Here is a 21,944-nt window from a genome sequence, read left to right as displayed (position 1 = left end):
TCTGTTCCCCTTCCATCAATTCAGACATCTAAAGAAGGAAAGCTGGTATTGATGGAAGCTGATGCTGAGATAAATAAAACTGCTGTCAAGAGACCAGGTGACTCTTCGCTAAACAAGGCTGGATCTTTCCCCATTTCTGTTCTGAGCTTACCAGCTGCTGGTTCCCATAGGTAAGATGGGAACGTTTCCCAAGCTTTGCCTCAAGTTAACCCGGAAGCCGCAACTCTCCCTACAGAATTCTAAATAAACACAAAGGTCTGGATGGTTTTTCCACACTGATCTCTAAGGAGCTGGGAAAACTCTCTCTGCAAGGATCCCCCCATGCAAGATAAGGAAGCAACAGCCCCTTCATTGGCTGGCAGGAAGCCAAAAATGTCTGTAGGCATCTCAGATCCGAGGAGGGGGGTTTAGAAATCCACAGCTCTCTTCAGAAACCAGGTTCTATCCACTGTTGGCAGGGCAGCTGCAAGATCTTGGCTCCAGAGGCATGAAGGCTTAGGGTCCACTCTTGCCCCTGGGGGGACGCCAGAGACCTCGCTTCAAAAAGCAGATGGGACTGGAACAAGAACTCAACGCACTCCAATTAAAGGCACTTTGAATGTGTTTACTAAATAATTTCTTCCGTCACATTAAAAATTACAATTTGGAGGAGATCTGTAGCTGTACTCCAGGCACGGGGGGCTGGGGCGGGGAAAAGTTCTGGAGTCACAGCTCTGGGTCACCTTGGGCCAGCGACTGTTCTCCATATCTGTTTTCGAAAGAAGCATGGAGATTATTTCAGGGCCCAGAGTCGTGAGACTGTGGCAGTCAATCAATACATAATTAATAAAAATAGCCCTATTTCTCCTTCGAGACGGACTTTCATGACACCCTCCCCAAAAAATTATTTCTGAATGGGATTTGTACATGGCTGGTTGGCTGTTCAATGATTTTTTTTTCTTTCGTACCCAGATCAAACCTTAAGCTGCCAATATGATGCCACCTTCTTGGCTTTGTCATTGGCCCAAAACAAGTCATTTTCAGTGCATGCTAATGGTAATAATCGGCAGGTCAGCAGGTGGGACGAATTCTGTATCTCTCCACATTCACACAGTGTGTTATTATCCATCAGTAATCCTCATTTGAGCATATTAGTCTATTAGCCTAAGTGTCAGGCACTCCGACCCTCAACCTACTCAGAGTCCTCCAAATAACATAAGAGAGGGCAAATCCCTTGGCCATATTCTCCGCTGGGACTATTCCTTGGCCAGTGATTTCTCTCCTCCATCTTCCAAATCAGTTTTGCTCTTGTGTGCCCTCAAGGGTATTTGTTCTTGCCATGAAACTCTTCCTAGATTTTAATCGACGAATTTGAGGCTCATACCCATACAATTCAATGATGTATGGGTACGAGCTTGCAAGGCCCGCTCCCTCTTCGCGCTGAGGATGTTGCCTAGTCTGGCAATGAATCGTCTGCAAGAAAACAACAAGGCTCAGGGAGCACCAAGGATGCCACAGCTCAACCCTGAGCTACAGATATTCGCTTCAATTCAATGATGTTGCATAAATATGATTACTGTAAAATTTTAAGGTTTGTATTTTGCTATTTTGTTTTCTGGCTTGTCCTGGAACCAAAAGCCCTTCCTGGTTAAAGGAAATACGGCATTTAAGGCACAATTTTCTGGTTGGGAGAGAAGCAACTGTTTGAAGGTGGTTTCATCAGTTGGTTATATCAGAAGGCACTTCCGCTATATTCCCATTTTCTGCAAAATAGGAAATGTTGATTAACGGAAGGCTTACTGATTAATTTGACCAGAACAGTGAAAACTGGGCACTAAGCAGATTTCACCTTAAGCCGAGACATGATAGTCCAGAGCCAGTCCTGCAGTTCAGTCAAAAGTGGGATTATCTCCTTGGATGACAGGCAGAACTTCGGAGAATTCAAGGCATAGTAGACAGCTTGTCAATACAGTTCCCCCAAATGTTTACATACCTCGGCAAAAATCCATCAAGATCAGGACTTCCCACACATCTCCGCTGCTCATCGAGTTTATAGTGGAGTCAATGTACCCAACAATGTTCTTGTGCCCCACAAGATCCCTCTGAAGAAGCGAAGAACAAAAGGTACACCTTTATTGTAAGCCATAGCCACAAACAAGCCTACATGCAAGACCACCAACTTCCTAACTGAACATAGCAAATTCCTGTGTTTTTTCCTCTGATCTGCCTGTTTGCTGCCTGTTCTTTGACCTTATCTTTACATCTGAACTCCATGCCTCCATTCCAAGTCGCTGAGTTTAAACAATCACTCCTTCAAGGTTTAAAGGATCAAGTAGCTTTGCACGACTTCTCTCAACAACAGCATTCTTCCCAGCCGTATCTGCCAAAGATATGTATCACCCTGTGTAAACGCGCTGGGACGGATCACGAGGGCTGCACACGCTTACCATGATCTGAATTTCCCGTTTGCAGACCTGTAAATCATATTCGTTGTTCACGTACATTCGTTTGAGGGCACATTTCATCCCGTTGCTGGTCCTTACCAGAAATACGATAGCAAACCCACCTGCAAATGCAAGATAAAGTAAAGCTCAGCCAGTAATCTGAAAGATGAACATGCCGCGAGTGAGGAACAAAGGTGAATTGGTTGGGAAAAGCAGAGCAAACGCTAGATACCTACAAGACCTAAAGTTCTTGAATTAAAAATGGAAGAAGGCAACTCTTACACTAACAGGGGCCTGCGAAAATGTCTATTCTTCCTTCCATTCCTTTCCCAGTCCCCCCACAGTGTCTCCATCCCCAAGACAGAGTGAGTCCTGCTGTAGAAATGCAAAAGGCATCCTTTCTGGACTTGGTGCCCATACAGGTATTCAGTACCTTGCTGTACAGTACCAGCTTGTAAATGGTTTGGGGATTACTTATGCAAACCAGAATCAGACATCCTCTGGAATAAAACCAACTTATTTCCTCTAGTAAATTCGTAAACGGTAAAACAGTATTTCTGGAGCAAGTTACATTCTTTGTCTTTAGATCAGTGTTTTTCAACCTGGACAGGTTTAAGATGTGTGGACATCAACTCCCAGAATTCCCCATCCAGCATGCGGTCTCGGGAATTCTGGGAGTTGATGTCCACACATCTTAAAGCCACCCAGGGTGAAAAACACTTGCTTTAGACAATTAACATTTTAGAAGAGGCATTCTCCCCAAGAACAGAGAATGCCTCTTGATGGTGCTTACTACCTGCAGTTTTTACAAGATTAAAATTAATTAGATTACTGTAATTGCACTATTTTGTTTAAATAAAAAAGGCTATGACCCAAATAACCAAAGCACCTTTTATATTTTGTGATCCGCAGGGAATGTGTGTTTGGAAGCAGAGCCAGTCTGTCAACCCTGCCAGAAGACCAACTTTCTCAGGCTCTTCCGTTCTTGGAACCGTATCCAGCTGATCGTTACGTGGGGATTTGTTTTGACTTTAAAGAACGGGTGCCTGGATTATCCTTTTTTCCCCACTTTCTTCTCCATTCCCATCTCTGTGTCATGTTTTCAGACTACAAACTTCTCACTGATTGTATGCAACTGCCCCACCTGCCTTTTTGAACAGCAATATTAAAATAGTTCAGAAATACGTAAATGTGCACATGTATTCTAAGTCAAAGGAATGTTGTGGCCTGAAAACACAGGTGTGTTTAAGCAGTTTAAACCAATGTTTAAACCGCCCCAATGTTTCTAAAACAGTAAGAGAAAAAAAAATGAAATTGGCGCATGCTTTCCTCACACACAGAGTTAATTCCCTCCTTCTCTGAAGTAGCCACCATTATTGTCTGACAACTACTACAGCCTTAAGTCTGCTTACGACGTTTTTCAGGAGATGCAAACAAGCAAGGAAGCGACGTCTAAAGGGGCAAGTTTCAATCAGAAAAATCAAAGGCAAGAACATATTAATAGGAACGGGCTATTATGCAAGCTCAGAGCTGTACCACATGGCATTTTCTTGCTCCATTAATTTGCATTAGGCAGGGATGCTTGGAATTAAGAGGGAGAGAAGCAAAGCCACAAAAAGGCAATGCTTTTCATACAGAGTCAGTTCTAATTACTGTGACTCATGAGTTGCAATTATAAATCCTACCCTTTCTCCAGGGAGGTCAAAGCATCAACGTAGACGCAAATGCAGCCAAAGAACCTCCCGCCTCCTGCAAGGACTTCCCAAAAATAATCCCCCGGGCTCAGCTGGATGCTACCACCTTGGAACACTAATTGATTCCACTGCAGAAGCCACAGTCTTGAGAGCCAAACCACAATCAATGTTCTCACCATGAGCCACTTCACAACATTTTGCCATGCAAAGGGTGGGCTGGAGAGGTCACCATCCTGCCTTCCAGCTAAGTCCCAGGAACAGTATCAGGGCTTCTGCTAGTTTCGGTAGACTCAAGCGCTCCCTGTGGTCTGCAAAATCCCTGAGGGTAGCACTTGGCGATCTCTGTCAGGATTCTTTTACCGCACAGTGAACATATTGAGCGTTTTTCTCCTTTCAGCTGATGACAGTGCACTTTTTCAAAAGTTATCATCAGGCCTTCTCCAGCACCGGGTCAGTGGTGTGGCCTCACGCAGCAAAGACGTTCAAATCAGAAAACGGCCGACTCTGTTGTAAGAGTTTCACCCAACCAAAACGTATGGAAACCTGCCAAGGTAAGAAGGGGTCTGCCACCACTCACACAGATCCCCAAAGCAATCCTGAGGGTGACACAACTCTCCCACCCTGAATGGGGCGGAGGGTTTATGGCACCCTCCGTCCCACGGCAAACTAACCTACCGACCTGAGGAGTTCACGCAGCAAGGACAGTGAAGAGGGATTCAGCTCAGGCTTTGTGGTAGCCAACCTCAAGAGATCCAGCGTTCAAAAAACCGTCATTGCCAAGGTGGCTGGGTGTCCACCCTTTGAGGGAGGCAAGGTCAAGAAACAGGCGCAGCGGGGGTTCCAGGAATGCTCTTCCATGTTGTGTGTGGAGTAAGAGAGCCTTGAGAGCCCACCAGAGCCTCTCTCCACCGCATCTTATGCCCAACAAAATCAAGGTGGCTGGGTTTTTTAGTTTCTTCCTCATGCTTTCCTCTTTCCTGGAGCTGAATCATCTCTTCTCCCCCCTTAACGGTTCACTGCTTCTTTCCCCCTCCCCAGGGCCAGGTCTGTGTAGCACTCCAGACAAGGGCTCCCTGATGGATGGTCTCTCGGTGCCTTCCTCTCCATTCTGTATTTCCCCTATATAAGCATGGAACAGAGTGGCTGCATCAGTGTCTCTCAAGCTGAAGATGTGTGAACTGCAGCTCCCAGAATTCCCCTCTGCTGGCTGGGGAATCCTGGGAGCTGAAGCCCACACACCTTAAAATGGCTAAGGATGAGAAACACCGGACTGTACTCTGCTCTGTGGGGTGGAAGGAATTCCGGGTGCTGACTTTAGCTACATGCAGTGCCAAGGTGGCAAGAGCCATCTCCCACTGTTAAGAAACTCAGAATCCCAAACACGCACATGTCCAGAAAACAGGAATTGTTACACAAATCCACATCACGCCCCAGATGTCAAGGAGAGATTGTGGCATCAAATGTATCTTCCACAGTGCTGTGAACTGGCATAGTTGGCTTCCCTTGTAAGCGGCTACACAGCTTTAGAAAACTGAAAGGAGAGAGAAGGGAGCAGATGTTCAGGAAACCCCAACCATGTGTGCAACGCAACGGTGCACAATGTTTCAGGGAAAGGAGGACACGCTCCCAACTTTGGGAGAAACTGCAGCGGACATTCGGTTACACCAGCATGTCGCTGGGAGACATAAGGCCGCTTTCTCCGAGCAAGGCTGGAGAGAAGCAAGGAGCAGTCTTAAAACCACCCACAAAACCACAGAAAGGACTGAAGTCACAACACTGAAATTCTTCTTTGCCACCACATTTCAGGGGCACGCTCTCAGGGTGCTGAGGCCCACGTGCAACCCACCTTGAACACCTTCCATTCAGTGCTGTTTGCAACAGAGCTGAGGTGGAAAAAAATGGCTGTGGTATGACAGAGGGAGGGGAAAGCTGTGGTAGCAGCCATGAAGAAGAGAGAAGGCCCGCAATAGATTATCACCGCAAACAACAAATGGTAAAATATTCAGGGTTCTCCGTTTGGGTAAGGAGTACAATTCCCAGACGGCAGAGATGGAGGAGAGGGGACCACAGGGGCCTGCTAAGGTAGGTTTCAAGCTGTTTTGGGCAACAGAGTCTGTTGGTTTAAAAAAAAAATTCCGAAACCTCCAGCAACAGAAACTGACCCTTGAAATTTTTGTATGTTTTAATTTTCACAATTGGGTTATCTGTGGCTGGTGCATTTCTTCATGGTATTTTGGTTAAAAATTTGAGGGTCTGCTTACCTGTGGGTGGGCTTATACACGAGTATATACAGGATATACCATACTTTTAAAAAGCTGAGGGGAAAACCTACCATACACGTAGTCCTCAACTTACAACCAGTCGTTTAGCAACCGTTCAAAGCTAAGGTGGTGCTGAAAAAGTGACTTGCGACTGGTCCTCGCACTTGTGACCGTTGCAGCGTCCCTGTGGTCACGTGATCAAAATTCAGGTGCTTGGCAATCAGCTTATACTTACAATGGTTGCAGCATTCTGGGGTCATGTGATTGCCATTTGCAACCTTCCCAGCTGACTTTCCACAAGCAAAGTCAATGGGGGAAGCTGGATTTACTTAACAACCATGGTGATTCACTTAACGACCGCAGCAAAAAGGTCCTAAAATCAGGCACGACTCACTTAACAACTGCCTCACTTAGCAACAGAAGTTCCAGTCCCAATTGTGGTCATAAGTTGAGGATTACCTGTATATACTTGCAGAGAAGCCGAACCCAATTCTTTGGGTGTATTCTGGCACTTAAAATTCTTGGCTTATCCACGAGTATACAAGGCAGATGAATTTTGGTGCAGGTAGAATTCCATCTGGAATTCCATGCAGAGGGTTGGTCAATGGATGATCTCGATCCTCCTCCTGAAAGCCGTTCCTCTTTATTTATTTATGTATTCATTTAAAAGATGTGCATGGCCACCAATCTTAAAGCACAGTTCTGGGTGGCTTGCAACAACAATAAAACCACAAAACCATAAAAACCATAAAAACCATAAAACAGAAACTTGAGATTCCTCTGCCTTGCAGCAACTACAACCTAGTAGTTTGGCGAAGGAACTTCTGTTGACTAACCGCATTCAGCCAGCATGCACTATTGAGGGACATAAGCCCCCACCCCGCCATGTGGCGGAGAGCTTCACCTAAACTGGGGGGAAAAAACAGCTTCAAAAGAAGACACCTTCAGTTAGCTGCAACAACCAAGAGGATCCTATTAGGCCCTAATCATTTTCTACCTCTCTCACTGCCAAAGGGCACCCAGCACATCACCACAAAAGCAACTGTCACCTGCTGCGCTGGCACGACACCTGAGCCAAACAGTTCACCCACCACCTCACCTCATAACGCAGGACTCTTTAGCCAAAGACTGATGGAATTGCCCCAGCCCCAAACAACCATTATTGTGTATTTATTTGGCACAGTTGCCAACTACTTGCCACGGTCAACAAATTCCAGTTTCTCTGAAGTCAAAATGGCAGCTTTTCTGAGTTTGGGTGGCGCAGTAAGGCAAAGATTTGGGGTGAAGAGCTGCGCGCAGTGGCCTGGCGAGAAGACGACCCTCCATGCTTGTTCAGCAGATGTTTGGATTAGCCCCTTGGGCCAGCGCAGCCGCGTCCTCCCCGCTCCAAAACACTAAAAGAGCTATTATTCTAGTAGGAGACCAGCCAGCCTTGTTCCCTGACTACCTTCACAGGGATAGGACCAAGATGTATTCACTCCAGAAGAAGGAATGGCAGCTTCAAAATCATAATAGTTTACTACCGATCCAAACCAGAACAAATTAGGAGCATACATTCAATAAGGCACTTCAGGCAGTAATTTTAGGTTTTCAAAGAACGGCAGGACGGAGCAAAGATAAGATCCTGTGTTCCATGGGCACTTTCAGATGGAAAGGTGGAGTAGAAATGTATTTAAATACCCCCCTTCCTGAGAGGAAAGAAAATTCTAAGCGTTAAAACCCTTCCCCGAATGAAGATTGTACAGGAAAAGCATTAACACACACACAAATGTATAGGTATAAGACAAGGACATGAACTTTTCACAAGAGAATATTTATCTTTTTCTTTGTGCTTTATTACAATTACTGTATGGTCTGTTTTCTCTCTGTTGTCCTATGTATCGTTCTCTCCATTTTAGCTGTCTTTAATATTGTTAAGTTCTTGCAGCTCACGCTAATCATCTTCAGCTTTATTCATGAAGTTTCCTTAAATGCCATTCCACAAATTGGTGCGCGGGCAGAAGCTGCTGCGGCAGGAACCGACTGTTCTCAGGCCAGACACAACCGTTAGGTAAATGCCAGGCAGATGCTCCAGCGCTCCAGGCCAGGCCAAGGAACGGCCCAATGTCCACCAGCTTGAAAAGGCCTAGCAGTTCAACCCTGGAGCAAACCTACGCTTAAGGCTTGATTTCTGTGTTTTGCAATCAGCAGATCTTCTGCTGTGACGGAACGTGAGGGGGACCCTGGAGAACAGAGGGAAGAGATGCCGCCTGGGGAACAATCAGATAAAGGAGAAAGGAGCCCGCGACAGAGCAACGGCCAGAGGAAGAAATGTAGGAAGGGCCCACCCTAACTACTCAGGCAGTAAATAGGGAGGGTGGGAGGTTTGTCCTTTCAGACTTGCGAGACTCTGTTAACGCAGCCTTACAATAAAGTAGAATTAGCTCATCCTGCTGTGCTTCCCGTCTGGTCTACCTGGTAGGGCTGATATCTGCACATACAGTATATAGCATCAGTCTGGTCTGCAGTAAACAACTTATCTGGCTGTGTCATATCTGTGAGCTTCTGCGATAAGTGAGTTCCTGGATGTGTGTGAAGGGTCTGGAGTCTGACAATCACACGTGCCCTCATCTGCCTTTTGGGGAGAATCAAGGGCCCCTGCCTGAAAGATGCCCCTCTGGGTCCTTTCTCTTCTTTCCTTATTCTTGGCAAAGCAGGGCTGGTGGCGGTAGCAGCAGCCAGTTTCTCCCCTCTCCAGCTTCTCGCTTCCATCGTTCTCAGCAAACAGTGGGCCTGTTCTTCGTTTTCAGCAGCGTCTCCTCCCCAACCCATATGCCCCCATTACTGTACACGTCCCAAATGAAAGGCACCCCACCCCGCCCTGCTGTTCTTTTAAAGGTGAAATGTTTCTGAAACATCCACCTTCTTTCACATTCCCTCTCTCTTGTCCCGGATCAATGCTACATGGCATATCGGGGAGTTTTTTTTCACATTAATACATTAAAAAAAAAAGAACTGCAAAGGAGGAGGAGGAGGAGGTGGAGGAGAAAGAAGTGACAACTGGGACGCTGGCCAAAGTAGCTGCTTTCTAGAGAGCTGAGAAATTCTGTTTGCTGGGTCATCTGGCATCGGATCATGGGATAGCAGCTTATTCCTCATTTATTCCAGAGGTGGGTAAGGCAGCCTAAGCGACTCAAGCAACTTAAGAGATGGTGGGACGACACTAAGAACCTGTGAAGTGGGCCATCCAAATGTCAACCAGCCCATCTCAGGTAGCAGGAGGAGGACATGGTTTAGAACAGTATTTCTCAACCATGGCAGCTTGAAGAGGTGTGGACTTCAACCCCCAGAATTCTGGGAGTTGAGGTCCACAGAGCTTGAAGTTGCCAAGGTTGAAAAACACTGGTCTAGAACTTAAGCAAACTAGGCAAGATTTTGCCTGCCCAGCCACTCCATCCAACCCCTCAAGAGTCGCCTGACCATCAGAAAGGAAAACAGAGCCAGCTGAAGATGCTGAAGGCTTCGCTCCCTCCTTGTTTCCCTGCTGCAAAAGGCGAGGCTGAGCCATCTGCAGCTGCCGCTTAAAAGACCCTCAAAGAAGGGTCTTGCTTTTATTGTTTTTGTTTTTAATTTAGAGGAAACTATTCAAAAGCAGGCTTTTTTTTTTTTTGAAGTGCTATTAATTCTGCAAAATTACTTCCTCAAGAGACAAAGATCAGAGGAGATGTGGCTTTCTTTGAACCCTGGGCCCAGAATAATTCTGCAGAAAGGGAAGGACACGAGGAATATTGCTGCCTTCAACTCCAGCTTCAGCGGGAGGCATTGCCGCTCCAGGAAATGGGTTTTCCCAAATCTTAATTGCCTCCAACTGCAACTTCCCTTTTTAGGCCTACACTAAAATTAACTTTTTGTGAGCTGCTCATAGTTTTCATGGAGTTGGGAGATCCTACAAAACTAATAAATAAATAAAAATAAACAAACTTACAGGTAGTCCTTGACTTACGATCACAACTGGGACCGGAATTTCCAATGTTAAGTCATTGCGGTCATAAATCGAGTCACCACACGACTGGACCCAATTTTATGACTATTTTTTACGGTGGTCATTAAGCAAATCAGCACTGTCGTTAAGCGAATCCAGCTTCCCCAATGGCCATTTTTTGCCAGAAAATGGCAAAAAAGTCACAAAACGTGATCATGTGACCGTGGGACGCTGCAACTGGTCATAAATGTGAGCCAGTCATCAAGGGCCTGAAATGCAATTGTGTGACCGCAGGGGTGGTGGTGTGACATTTTGCGACGCTTGGAGGTGCTTTACAGGCTGTAAAGCGCCCATTCCGAGGCTGTCGTAACTCCAAACTGTCTCTTAAACGAACAGTCGTAACTCAAGGACTGCCTGTACTGGCAAAACGAGATCCTGCTAGATAGAATGGGAGATTTATCCAGGCTTCACTAATGTGCTGGGTTAAATGCTAAGACTGAGCAATTTTACCCGCACTGGTGGCGCTAGGAACCATATCCAAGGCAAGCAGCTTCTGTGTGCAATTAACAAACCCACGTGCCAGGTTCAATTATATCCTGGGGGCCTCCCAAGTACCATTGGTTGATACTCTGCCCTTAAGAAGGTTACCCTGGACGCGTTATTCATGGCAGCTGAACGGAGCTTCTGTGCTCACAAGCAGCATGCCCATGTATCAGGAAGGAAAAGGAAGGGAGCCCCCTCTTCTTTAAATGCCCTGAGGAGCTTTGGGGAGACCCTTCCTCAACAGTTTTGGGAGTGGCTGTGGCAAGAGGAGTGGCCATGACGTGCAGCTTCTCTCCGAACACCCCCAAAGCCCTTCTTATGAACGCAACCCCCAGTTTTCACAGGGAAAATACACTAACCTTTTTTTAAAAAGTGATTCAGCAATTACGCATTTGGGGGAAATCACAGTGAACTTCTTGCTTTTTCGCTATTTACCAATTACATTTTCAAACTTTATTTATTTATTTGCTGCCGCCCAACTCCCAACAACTCTGAGCAATAACCCTGGAGTATAAAAAAACAATATAATAAGAAACAAGAAATTTATGTAAGAAATGCTTCCGGATATGTAAAAACTAGTTGGGGGAGAAGCCACACCGCTGGCCTGTGTTTCATCAGTTATTTACATAATTGAGACGAAGAGACTAAGCCAGAAAAGATGCAGAATGGTGGGCCTGGCAGGGCCGCAGCTGGTGTCTGTGTCACCCAGGACAAACATGGATTCCATGCCCATTTTGGCGCCCCCCCCCCAGCACAGCGCCAGGGGCACATGCCCTGCTTGCCCCCCCCCCCCCAGTTGTGGTCCTGGGGTCTGGAGTGGAGAAAAGTTGTTGAGCACTACATCCCACCACAGAGACAGGCTCTCTCTGCAATGTGGAAACTGGCCATATTTTGTATAAGTAAAATAGTTTTTAAAGGTTTTTTAAGAAAAAGATTGGGGAGGAAAAACCTTAGAATTATTCAGAAATCTAAGAGAGAAATACGAAGATGACTATTCCACAGATTCTCCAAATACCAAACATTATCCCAAGATTTACCAGATGGGAGAAAGTAGGTTCAGAATGGGAGATGATTGCCTTTTTTAGGGAACTTCTTTAAGTCGTAAGAGCATGCAATCCATGAGCAGGACAAAAATATCTCTAGCCCAGCACTACACGTCATGGGACACCCACCCAGATGTGTCCTGGAAGTTCAGAAGCATGGACATGAGAGTGATAGCCTTCTTTATTTTACTTATTAAATTTATATCACCGCCCATCTCCCCCAACGGGGAGGTGTTTTTTTTCCACATTAATACATTCTTCCATTGTTCTTATCCAGAAGGCGACCCATCAGCTTCCAGACACTGACAGCCCAAAGCTCATGAATTTCTCCACTCCTGTTCTGATGCTATCCAAACTGTTGGCCACCAACCCCATGTCTAAACTGTTAACAACAGAATTTGTTGCGATCCTGAATCCCCATCATTTTCTTTCCCATCATTTTCTTTCATTGGATGACCCCAAGTTCTAATATTGTGACAAAGGAAAAAAAGCTTTTCTCCATCCACATTTTACATAAAAGTCTCCTTCTAAAGTGCCTCAAACGTGGACTTTTTTATTCATCAGAAGCTGTTCTCGCCCCAATTCATTTTTCACAGATGTTTATCCCTTTTTTGAGTTATGTGGACTAGTTATGTGGATTAGAAAATACAGTAAAATGAGTCCTACATAGCAAGATTATTTTTTAAACTGGTAGACTGTTCTTCCTAGAAAAAACTAGGAAGGACAGTGTATAAATTGGGCACATTTAGACACTGCACTAAGCCAGAATTATTCTGAATTTCTTTGAGACCATTCAGGCCAAACTTAGCATGGCGTGTAAAGACCCCAAAGAACAAAGCCATGTTTTGTTTTTGGTTTATTAGCAACTTTGTTCTCTGGCTTCTTCAGGGAAGATGAAGGCAGCTTGTCAGCATAGTAAAGACCTCTACATAAATCTATGGTATGATCACATTTGGATACAGTATTGTTAATATTTCTGGAGCGAGGTTCATGGTAATATCTGGCACTAAGCCATCCTTATTCTTCATATTCCCAACCTCTTAACAATAAATGCAAAATTACTTTTCCCACCCAAATCAGTGGCTCTTGGCCCTGATGGCAGTGGGAGTCCTTTGCAGGGCATTTGCTGGGAGCTTGTGGGCTTCCTTGGGCAGTGGGTTGGCCGCTGGGAGAAGGGCCAGGGGTCTGATCCAGCAGGGCACTGCTGATGTCTTTATGTTCTAAATAATAGGAGCTGAATTTACCAGGAGTAGAACCCACGTAACCTCAAACCCAACCTGCTACTTAAACCCTTACACACAGAAGTCTCAAAAATGCACACTCTGAAGGCCATTTGCACTTAGCACTGATCAGTGAATCCTGGGTGCCAGAAAATAGATAGATAGATAGATAGATAGATAGATAGATAGATAGATAGATAGATAGATAGATAGATAGAGATGGATGGATGGATGGATGGATGGATGGATAGATAGATAGATAGATAGATAGGGATGGATGGATGGATGGATGGATGGATGGATGGATAGATAGATAGATAGATAGATAGATAGATAGATAGAGATGGATGGATGGATGGATGGATGGATGGATGGATGGATGGATGGATAGATAGATAGATAGATAGATAGATAGATAGATAGATAGATAGATAGATAGAGATGGATGGATGGATGGATGGATGGATGGATGGATGGATGGATGGATGGATGGATGGATGGATGGATGGATAGATAGATAGATAGATAGATAGATAGATAGATAGATAGATAGATAGATAGGAAAACTGACAAGCCCTGAGCCTGCCTAGCCCTGCTGCAGAATCTGATGCAGTGGTCAAGGGAAGGTATCATTTTGACCTGCAGGGGAGTAACCCTCTGCAAACATACCACCCCCTGGGTGCCCCCTTTCAGACCCAACAGCAGCTTTCTTGGAAGTAGCACAGCAAGTCATTCCTGAAGGCTGGGGATGGGAGAAACCTTCTCTGAAACAGTTGCTTTCATGAATCTCCAGAGTCACACTGGTTAGAAATTAGAATTTTTTCCCCCGTTTCAAGTCTACCCATTTCTCCCTCCCTCTTTCCTAACAGCCCAGGGTTTCTGTAGCTGAAAACGTTTACTTAGGAGCATTATCAGCAGTTCTCTTTTATTCATTCAGTTTTCCATTTGCTGAAGATTGCTAAATACTTATTACAGCCTAAACATTTTCCTAAAGGGATGAGCTTCCAAACCCAATGTCCAACTTTGGCTTTCCTGCCATGTTCCATTTAAACACCCCCAGTCGACTCACTCTACAATTGGTCCTTCCTGCTTCGGCTAGATGCACAATGGGCAAAGTGGGGTGGGAGGGGTGTTGCTGCAGGAAACACAGCTTTCAAGCCCTGAACTGCTCTGGAGCACTCAGGTAATCACAAGTCGACTGAAACAACAACAACAACAACAACAACAAAAATACTCAGCCACAGCAGCTTCAAATAAAACTTGGAAGGGTTTGTCCGCTGATTCCCACCTGGGCAAGAGACTCTGCTCAACACTTCTACTTCCTCATGCAGGAACAAAGATTTCTAGAGGAATCTCATGCCTTAATATTGGGGGGAGAGGGGAGGAGTGCCTCCTAACTTCTAGACTGACTTTTTCTACATTGTTTTATTTAAATTAAAAGTGCATCAACAGGACAATGGAAAGGCCTACCTAATTTCGCTAGAAAAGCCAAGCCAAGTTGGACCTGCTAAGTTCTTATATGGAGAACCGCTAAGAAATTTCAGGGTGGTAGATTAGATGAGATCTTTCACCAAATAAGGCAATGGCCTCCACTTCTGCAGCAAGCCACAAGCACTGCAGGAGCCAAGCCTGACTCAAGCAGACTTTTCTAGCTCTGCTGGGTGACAGCACATGGCTACCCTCGGTGGATCTCAAAAAGCAACGGCCAACCACTTTTGCATTTTCCTCTTGCTGAGAAAGTAGAACAGGCATGCCCGTGTAGACATGGTGAGTCACGCTCACACCTTACCTTTAATCTATTAGAGACCTGAAATTAGTTTAGTAATATAACTAAGTATTGTAGAGCAAATTTATTTATTTATTCGATTTCTATAGCCGCCCAGAGTCACTTGATGAGATGGGCGGCTATAGAAATCAATCAATCAATCAAATAAATAAATAAATTTGCTATGAGTAAATGTGAGTAAAACAATCCTTAAGGAAAGGGCCCTTCAAGAAAACTCTTTGTGGTCATGTTAATTTTTCATTCTGAATGAGGCTCTACAATGCCATGTGTCTACAACTGGCACACACCCTGGGAGGTAGTAGGTGAGGCCTGGTTTTCCTTCGTTCTGTAGCTTACCAAGCAGGCAGAAAGTGCGCAGGCATAAATTCCCTTCCAGTAAAGAGTAACTGATGCAGTAAGAATTCAAGTCTTTATTGTGTATATCAAGGTTAAACAGGAATTTAAAGAACAGAAGAACATACCAGTGACTTTTGAAGGAGTTATTTCAGCTGCTGTCCTCTCGGCCAGGAACACAGACAAAGAACAAAAGCAGAACAAAACAAAACAAAGGTACTACAGCTGAAATAATTTTAATAGCAAAATATCAAAACTCTACTTCATATCTAGCTTCCACCAGTCCCTAGACCAGTCTTTCTCAACCTTGGCCCCTTGAAGATGGGTGGACTTCAACTCCCAGAATTCCCCACCAGCCATCATAGGTGGGGAATTCTGGGAGTTGAAGTCCACCCAACTTCAGGCGGCCAAGGTTGAGAAACTCTACCTTACACTGCTGTATTTTTCCTGCCTCTCCAACCCAGCCTCTGAATCAGGCTTTCTTGACATGGCTTTGAGCCATATGCTCCCACTCCTCTTGTAAAAGAAAAAGGTAAAAGCGAGATGAAGTAACCCCCACCCACTTTCAAAAGTTCACTCCTGGCTGAATGCTCAGAGTTGGATTTTCCCAGGCCACTACCTAGATTGACAGATCAGATATAGGGTTTCGTTTCACTCTTTCATATCTGAAGCTCTTCCCCACTCACTATAGACTAGTTTGCATGTCATGTGGCTCATTCAAACCACAAGTCTGGTAGTGAATGTGCTGGCTGACTTCATCTATAAGTGCAATGAACAAACCACCTATGGGGTGGTTACCCATGATCGACATGACACAAGAATGCAAGCCAACAGCCTCACCTGCCCAAAGAGATAAAAAATGTCTTCACACCCAGCTTTCTTCAGGAAAGAGTCTCACGTTCGCCTGTCACGCTTAGCTTGGCTAGACCAAGATGGCTTCTTAGCCATACCTACTCATGGATGCGGCCAGGGTTTTCTCTTCTAAGACAGCTTAATGGCTCAGGAAGAAGGACCAAGTCAGTCACTTGTAGATCCAGATTTAGTCACAATTCCAATGTAATATCTATGCCTTCTTTATAGCATGTGAAACAGTCCCTGCATATTCTAGGAAGAAGCAAGCTTTTGCAGCTAACGGCTGCATATTTTTGTGGAGCTGAGGGCTGCAAAGTGACACATGTTTTTTTGGGGGGGGGCTCAGACTGAGGGAAATGTAAGAGGTTTCTTCCCAAGGAAGAAGATGCTTATCTGTGAAATGTCCATTTTAGAGCTTATGCCACAGAGTTTTCATGGGATTTCCACATTCAAAATAAGTTTTTCATGATCATGAGTAGTGAGGACTTCAAGGGCCCAGGAAAGAGGACCAGGGGCTGCAGATGCCCATTCATGGGGCAGAAAGTAGAAAGTTGACCTCTACTTCCCAAAAAGACATTTTCTGTAGAGAGTAAGGAAGATGACCTTGATGGAGTTATGCATGCTTCCTTGCCTAAGCAAAAGGGGCTGAAACATTTTTGAATCTCTGGGTAACAAGATAATATTCAGAAGCAGCTCAGGCAGACACCTCCCTGACTCACTGGAGTATAAGAAGGGGAAGGAGGCCCAGCACAATCAGACTTTCAAGATTCTGTTATTAAAGCCATCTTGGCCTTCCCACAGAGTTGATTTCCTGGTCTGGTCTGCCTGGCAGGGCTGATACTTTTCCATCAGCACAGCGTTATGTAGGCCAAGACCTGGTGGTATGGATCCCCCTTGAAGAACTTGGCACAGAAGTAACAAAGTTCTCTTCAGCGAGTCAAAGAAGTGTTCCCAGCACTGTATGCAGCAGAACGAGTCACCTTGAAGCCTTCTGCAAGCACCAGAGCGGGTTGCAAAGAGACCCTCTGAGGCTACTCTTAGCCATGCAGGGGCTGTACTGCTTCACGAAGCAGCTTGGAGGGGACATTTTCCCTGAACTTTCCAAAATGGTGCATCCCCTTCAAAATGCCACCCATGCTACTTGGTGCCCTCCCACAAATGACAAGCAATCTTATACTGTATATCTTCCATGCATGGCAGAACTACCTTCTGAAACCTACAGACATGCCAACAAGACAGGATTTGATGCTATACAAAAGCACACCGCTTCTCTGCAGCACTACTCCGGCATGGTTCCCGCCATCTGTTTCCACAACATGAAGGTTCTGGAAAGATTTCTTGAAAATGCAGCATAAAAATTCAAAGCGGGTTTGGATTCTGCAGGGCCCCCAAAACAGAGAGCATCCCATGGGGGAGTTTTTCAGTGGCAGTGAAAGCCCACTGTTTGGAGAAACAGTCCTGGGCCTTAAGAATCACTCTGCAGGAACAGCAGAGGGGCATTCTCATGTTTCAGTGTGTACTGAGGTTGGGGAGCCTCAGAAGATGTCTTGCAGCCCCTTTTAGAAAAGCACATGTATACTTTCACCCCTCAAGGGTGCTCTCACAAAATGGCCACCACAGGTAAACTGCCTGTTTTCAAAAGATCTGCAGTCATGAAACAATCACCTGCCAGATGGGAAGATGGTTAGGCTGCTCCCCACCGCTTGCTCAAGTCCGCCTAGATGTTGACCCTCACCCCACCTTAGTTTGTCTTTTTGCCTTGGTTGGGCGGGATGGACACCCTTCCAGACAAAGTGCTGGGGCTGCAGCTACCTAGTACAGGTAGTCCTCAATTAACAGCAGCAATTGAGACCAGAATTTCCATCACTAAGTGATTGTGGTCATAAAGCATAACATCATGGGATGGCGCTGATTTGCGACAAAAATTCCGGCAGTTCTGGTTGATGTCATTAAGCGAATCCCACGCTGTCATTAAGCAAGGATGTCACGTGACTGCGAGGACGCTGCGACTGACATAAGTATGAGGACCACTTGTAAGAACCACTTGCACCATCTAAAGTTTGAATGGTCACTGAACGAGTGGTTGCTAAGCAAGGACCACCTGTATTTTAAAAGATGGGCCATATGGGCATAAAGATATTCTTGGAAATGAAAATTATACTGGCTCTTTCCTCTACAGTATATTAGCTCTACCTTTAATTTTTAAAAGGGGAGGGGTGAGGTAGGGAATAAGGAAAGGCACTGGCAGCTCCCCAGGGCTCAATGCAGTGCCTTCCCTACCCCTGGGCTGACATGATGCTGAACCTCAAGTGCCCACCTTTACGGATGAGACGAACTGCCTACCATTACAGTTGCTCGGGGCCTGCCTTTCTGCTCTCACCTGGTCAGCATTTTCAAAACCAGGTCCTTACAAGTGAGACGCAGCACAGGAGACCGGTTTTAAAAGCACAGGTCCCGTTCTGGATTCAGGTATGACCATCCCGCCCAGAGAGGAAGGTGAGTCAGCCCTCCAGGCACCAGACAGGGATGGCAGCAAATGGTGCAACCTATCATAACCAAATGCTGGTGCACAGAACCATCAGAGCAGAACCCTTGAGTTGTAAATGCTACCTGAAGTCCAATACCTGGACATGGTCCTGGTAAATGTAAGTAATTCCAGTTGATATTTTAGCCAAAGGGGCATCAGCAATGTCCAGATGCTAAGACTGCACATTCTATTTTTTTTCATTTTGGCTTATTGCAATACGTGAACTCGGCCACTGCTCTTGGTAAGCCATAGCCTATGGTTTGGTATTTGTGAACTCAGCTAATATGCCTTAGTTGAACTACAATTTTAAAACTGTAGCTTAGCATAATGAGCCAACCCAGTAACTGAAAATAAAGGGATTATGAGTTTAAGCTGGTCTCCATACCAGGCAAACATTTAGGATTGATAGCAACTGTATTCCTTCCCTAAGCAGGGCGGAAGCCCATTTTATGCTGACTTCCATGGCATTTGGAAATCTTCTTAAGTGCCATGGGGGAGGGAAGTACAATAAAGTTGAATGAACGCAATCAGGAAAGAGGTTTCAATTTTTCCTGAGCCACAAGCCACATCTGGCCTTTGAACAGCATGCCAGGGGCCACTTTCCAAACACTAGAGGCAGGACAAGGATGCTCTCCAAGATCTCTTCCAACCCTTATATTCTCTGAAAAACTAAATTCAATGTTGTTTAAATTTAGACAATGTAAATTTGACTCGGGGGCTCTGGGGCCTGCCCTCAAGACTTTGAACTAAACCACTAGGCTGAATTGTGTGATACATTCACCAAACTGCAAATGAAAGAGGTCTTTCATTAGCAACTTCTTTCAATAATTCCAACCCCATCAATAGACCTCCAAAAACTCAATGAAGCTTGTAGAACAATAACTTCATTCAGAACCAGGGCTAAATCCTGGGCTTGGAAAAAGGCCTGTTGCAACTTGAAGAACGGCAGAGCAGAAGCTGACCTTGGCTGATTTCCCAAGGCTAAGCAGGGTTAGGTCTGATTCAGACTTGGATGGGCAATCGTCAAGAAATCACAGAGCTGCAGACTAGAGTAGATCAAAACACCCAGGAAGGTGGCAATGGCAAACAACTCCTGTACTGTGGCCTAGAAAACTCCATGGGTGTGTCCATGTAGTCATCTGGAGTCAGGCACACATTTTTTTACCCAGCAAGATTATTTTTTATCTGTTCAGTTGTGTCAGATTCTCAGAGACTGCTTGGATTAGTCCCTGCAGTTCTCTTGGCAAGGTTTTTCAGAAGTGGTTTGCCAGTGTCTCCTTCCCGGGGCTGAGAGAGCGCGACTGGCCCAAGGTTACCCAGCTGGCTTTGTGCCTAAAACATGACTAGAACTCAGTCTCCCGGTTTCTAGCCTAGTGCCTTAACCACGACACCACACTGGCTCTCAAGATGCACATAAGAGGAGGAAAAAGGCTTCAAGGCAGGAATGCAGCTGGGACCTCCCTCCTCCAGAGAAATGGATGACCACTGGGCATGGATGTCTACTTAACCCAGACAGCTACTCTGCCTTTAGTCCTTAAGGGATACTCTAGTCCAAGGCAACTATGCTGTGGAGCTCTGGGCCTCCTTCTCAGCTTCAAGATGGAGCAGAGAGACTTGTTCTCACCGTGACCGGATTTCTAGTCACCAAGGAGAAGGCTGTCTCTCCGGGGCTGTGGCAAGCAGCTCTCCAGAGCTCTGCCTACAGGAGCAAGCTGGCCGCTTCACAGATAATGACGGTGGGACGGAGAACAAAGCCTCCACACTGCAGAGCTGCAATATCTCAGCAGGTACCAGGAGCCAGCCTGACATTCCACCTTCACGCCTGTACTTTTCCATTGCTGTAACAATGGAACATCACAACATCGCACACAGGAGATTTCACAGGATGGTTTAATCCATCGTTGTGACTCCAAAAGACGGCAGCTGCTGCTGCTGACGCTGCTACAAACAATACTTCTTATTTAGTCTTCCACAGCAGGGTTTCTCCACCAGGGTTCGGTGGCACCCTCAGGTTCCGCAAGAGGTCCCTAGGGGTTCCCTGGGAAATCACGGTTTACGTAAAAAGTTGTTTCAAATTCCGGCAACTTCACCTTAAAGAGGTAAGTTTCCTTCTTTATTTTCAGTTTAAGAACACCATTAATGCATCTATACAGGCCCACCCTTGAAACTAAAGTAATAGTTTCGTAACTTCTCGCCTACATTTGAGCCTGAATGTGCAGGGGTTCCCCAAGGCCCGAAAAATATTTCAAGGGTTCCTCCATGGCCAAAAGGTTGAGAAAGGCTGTTCTACAGAATCATTGGTCTACAACGCCCTGAATAGCAGGGAGGGGGGAAGGAACCCTACTGGGATTTACGAGGAAGGAATTCATTCTATGTCCCTTAGTGGAGAAAGGGCTGGTGGGAAAACATCCATTGAAATCCCAGCTCTGCCATGAAATTGTAAACATTAAGCTCCATGAATAAATGAAACAATAATGCATGTAGGATGCCTAGCTGTTTGGATGTGGCTCTGAAGTACGAAAAGTTCTTTTGATCTCGCACACTGGATCCTAAGTGCCTTTCCGATCCTGGATCAAAATAGCTGCACTTCTCTAAACATGGTGTGTGTGTGTGTGTGTGTGTAACAGTATGTGGGAATGACCTTGGGAGATGGAGGGAAGAGATGCTTCCCAGGGAATGATTGGACAAGCGGGAGAAGCCTGCAGCTCCATAACAGGCAGAGAAAGAGGCTCAGAAGGGACACTCCCTAACTTCCCAGGCTGTAAAAGCAGACAGCGGGAGATTTGTCCTTTCGGACTTGCAAGATTCTGTAATGTAGGCTTACAATTGCCAATATCCGCTGGATAATGGAAAAAGCCAGGGAGTTTCAGAAAAACATCTATTTCTGTTTTATTGACTATTCTAAAGGCTCTGACTGTGTGGACCATAACAAATTGTGGCAAGTTCTTAGTGGTATGGGGATACCAAGTCATCTTGTCTGCCTCCTGAAGAATCTGTATAATGACCAAGTAGCAACAGTAAGCACAGACCACGGAACAACGGACTGGTTTAAGATTGGGAAAGGAGTACGGCAGGGCTGTATCCTCTCACCCTACCTATTCAACTTGTACGCAGAACACATCATGCGACAAGCTGGGCTTGAGGAATCCAAGGCTGGAGTTAAAATTGCTGGAAGAAACATTAACAGTCTCAGATATGCAGATGATACCACTTGGATGGCTGAAAGCAAGGAGGAACTGAGGAGCCTCATGATGAAGGTGAAAGAAGAAAGTGCAAAAGCTGGCTTGCAGCTAAACCTCAA

General features: G+C 45.5%; 1 protein-coding gene across 6 annotated transcripts in view; it reads right to left on the bottom strand.

The window, feature by feature from the left end:
• The window catches only part of AAK1 (AP2 associated kinase 1), a 108,006-nt gene that overhangs the window by 69,376 nt on the left and 16,686 nt on the right, over nucleotides 1-21,944 (bottom strand). For all 6 annotated transcript variants that reach the window (XM_063311557.1, XM_063311559.1, XM_063311561.1 and 3 more), the window contains exons 2-3: nucleotides 2,427-2,545; nucleotides 1,973-2,081 (exon numbers count right to left, since the gene is read on the bottom strand). In XM_063311557.1, coding sequence (XP_063167627.1) covers nucleotides 1,973-2,081; nucleotides 2,427-2,545 — 228 coding nt within the window. The remainder of the gene's footprint in view (nucleotides 1-1,972; nucleotides 2,082-2,426; nucleotides 2,546-21,944) is intronic.

This window comes from Candoia aspera, chromosome 9, assembly GCF_035149785.1.
Source record: "Candoia aspera isolate rCanAsp1 chromosome 9, rCanAsp1.hap2, whole genome shotgun sequence".
Lineage (NCBI taxonomy): Eukaryota > Metazoa > Chordata > Lepidosauria > Squamata > Boidae > Candoia > Candoia aspera.
This window is presented reverse-complemented; position numbering and strand designations above follow the sequence as displayed.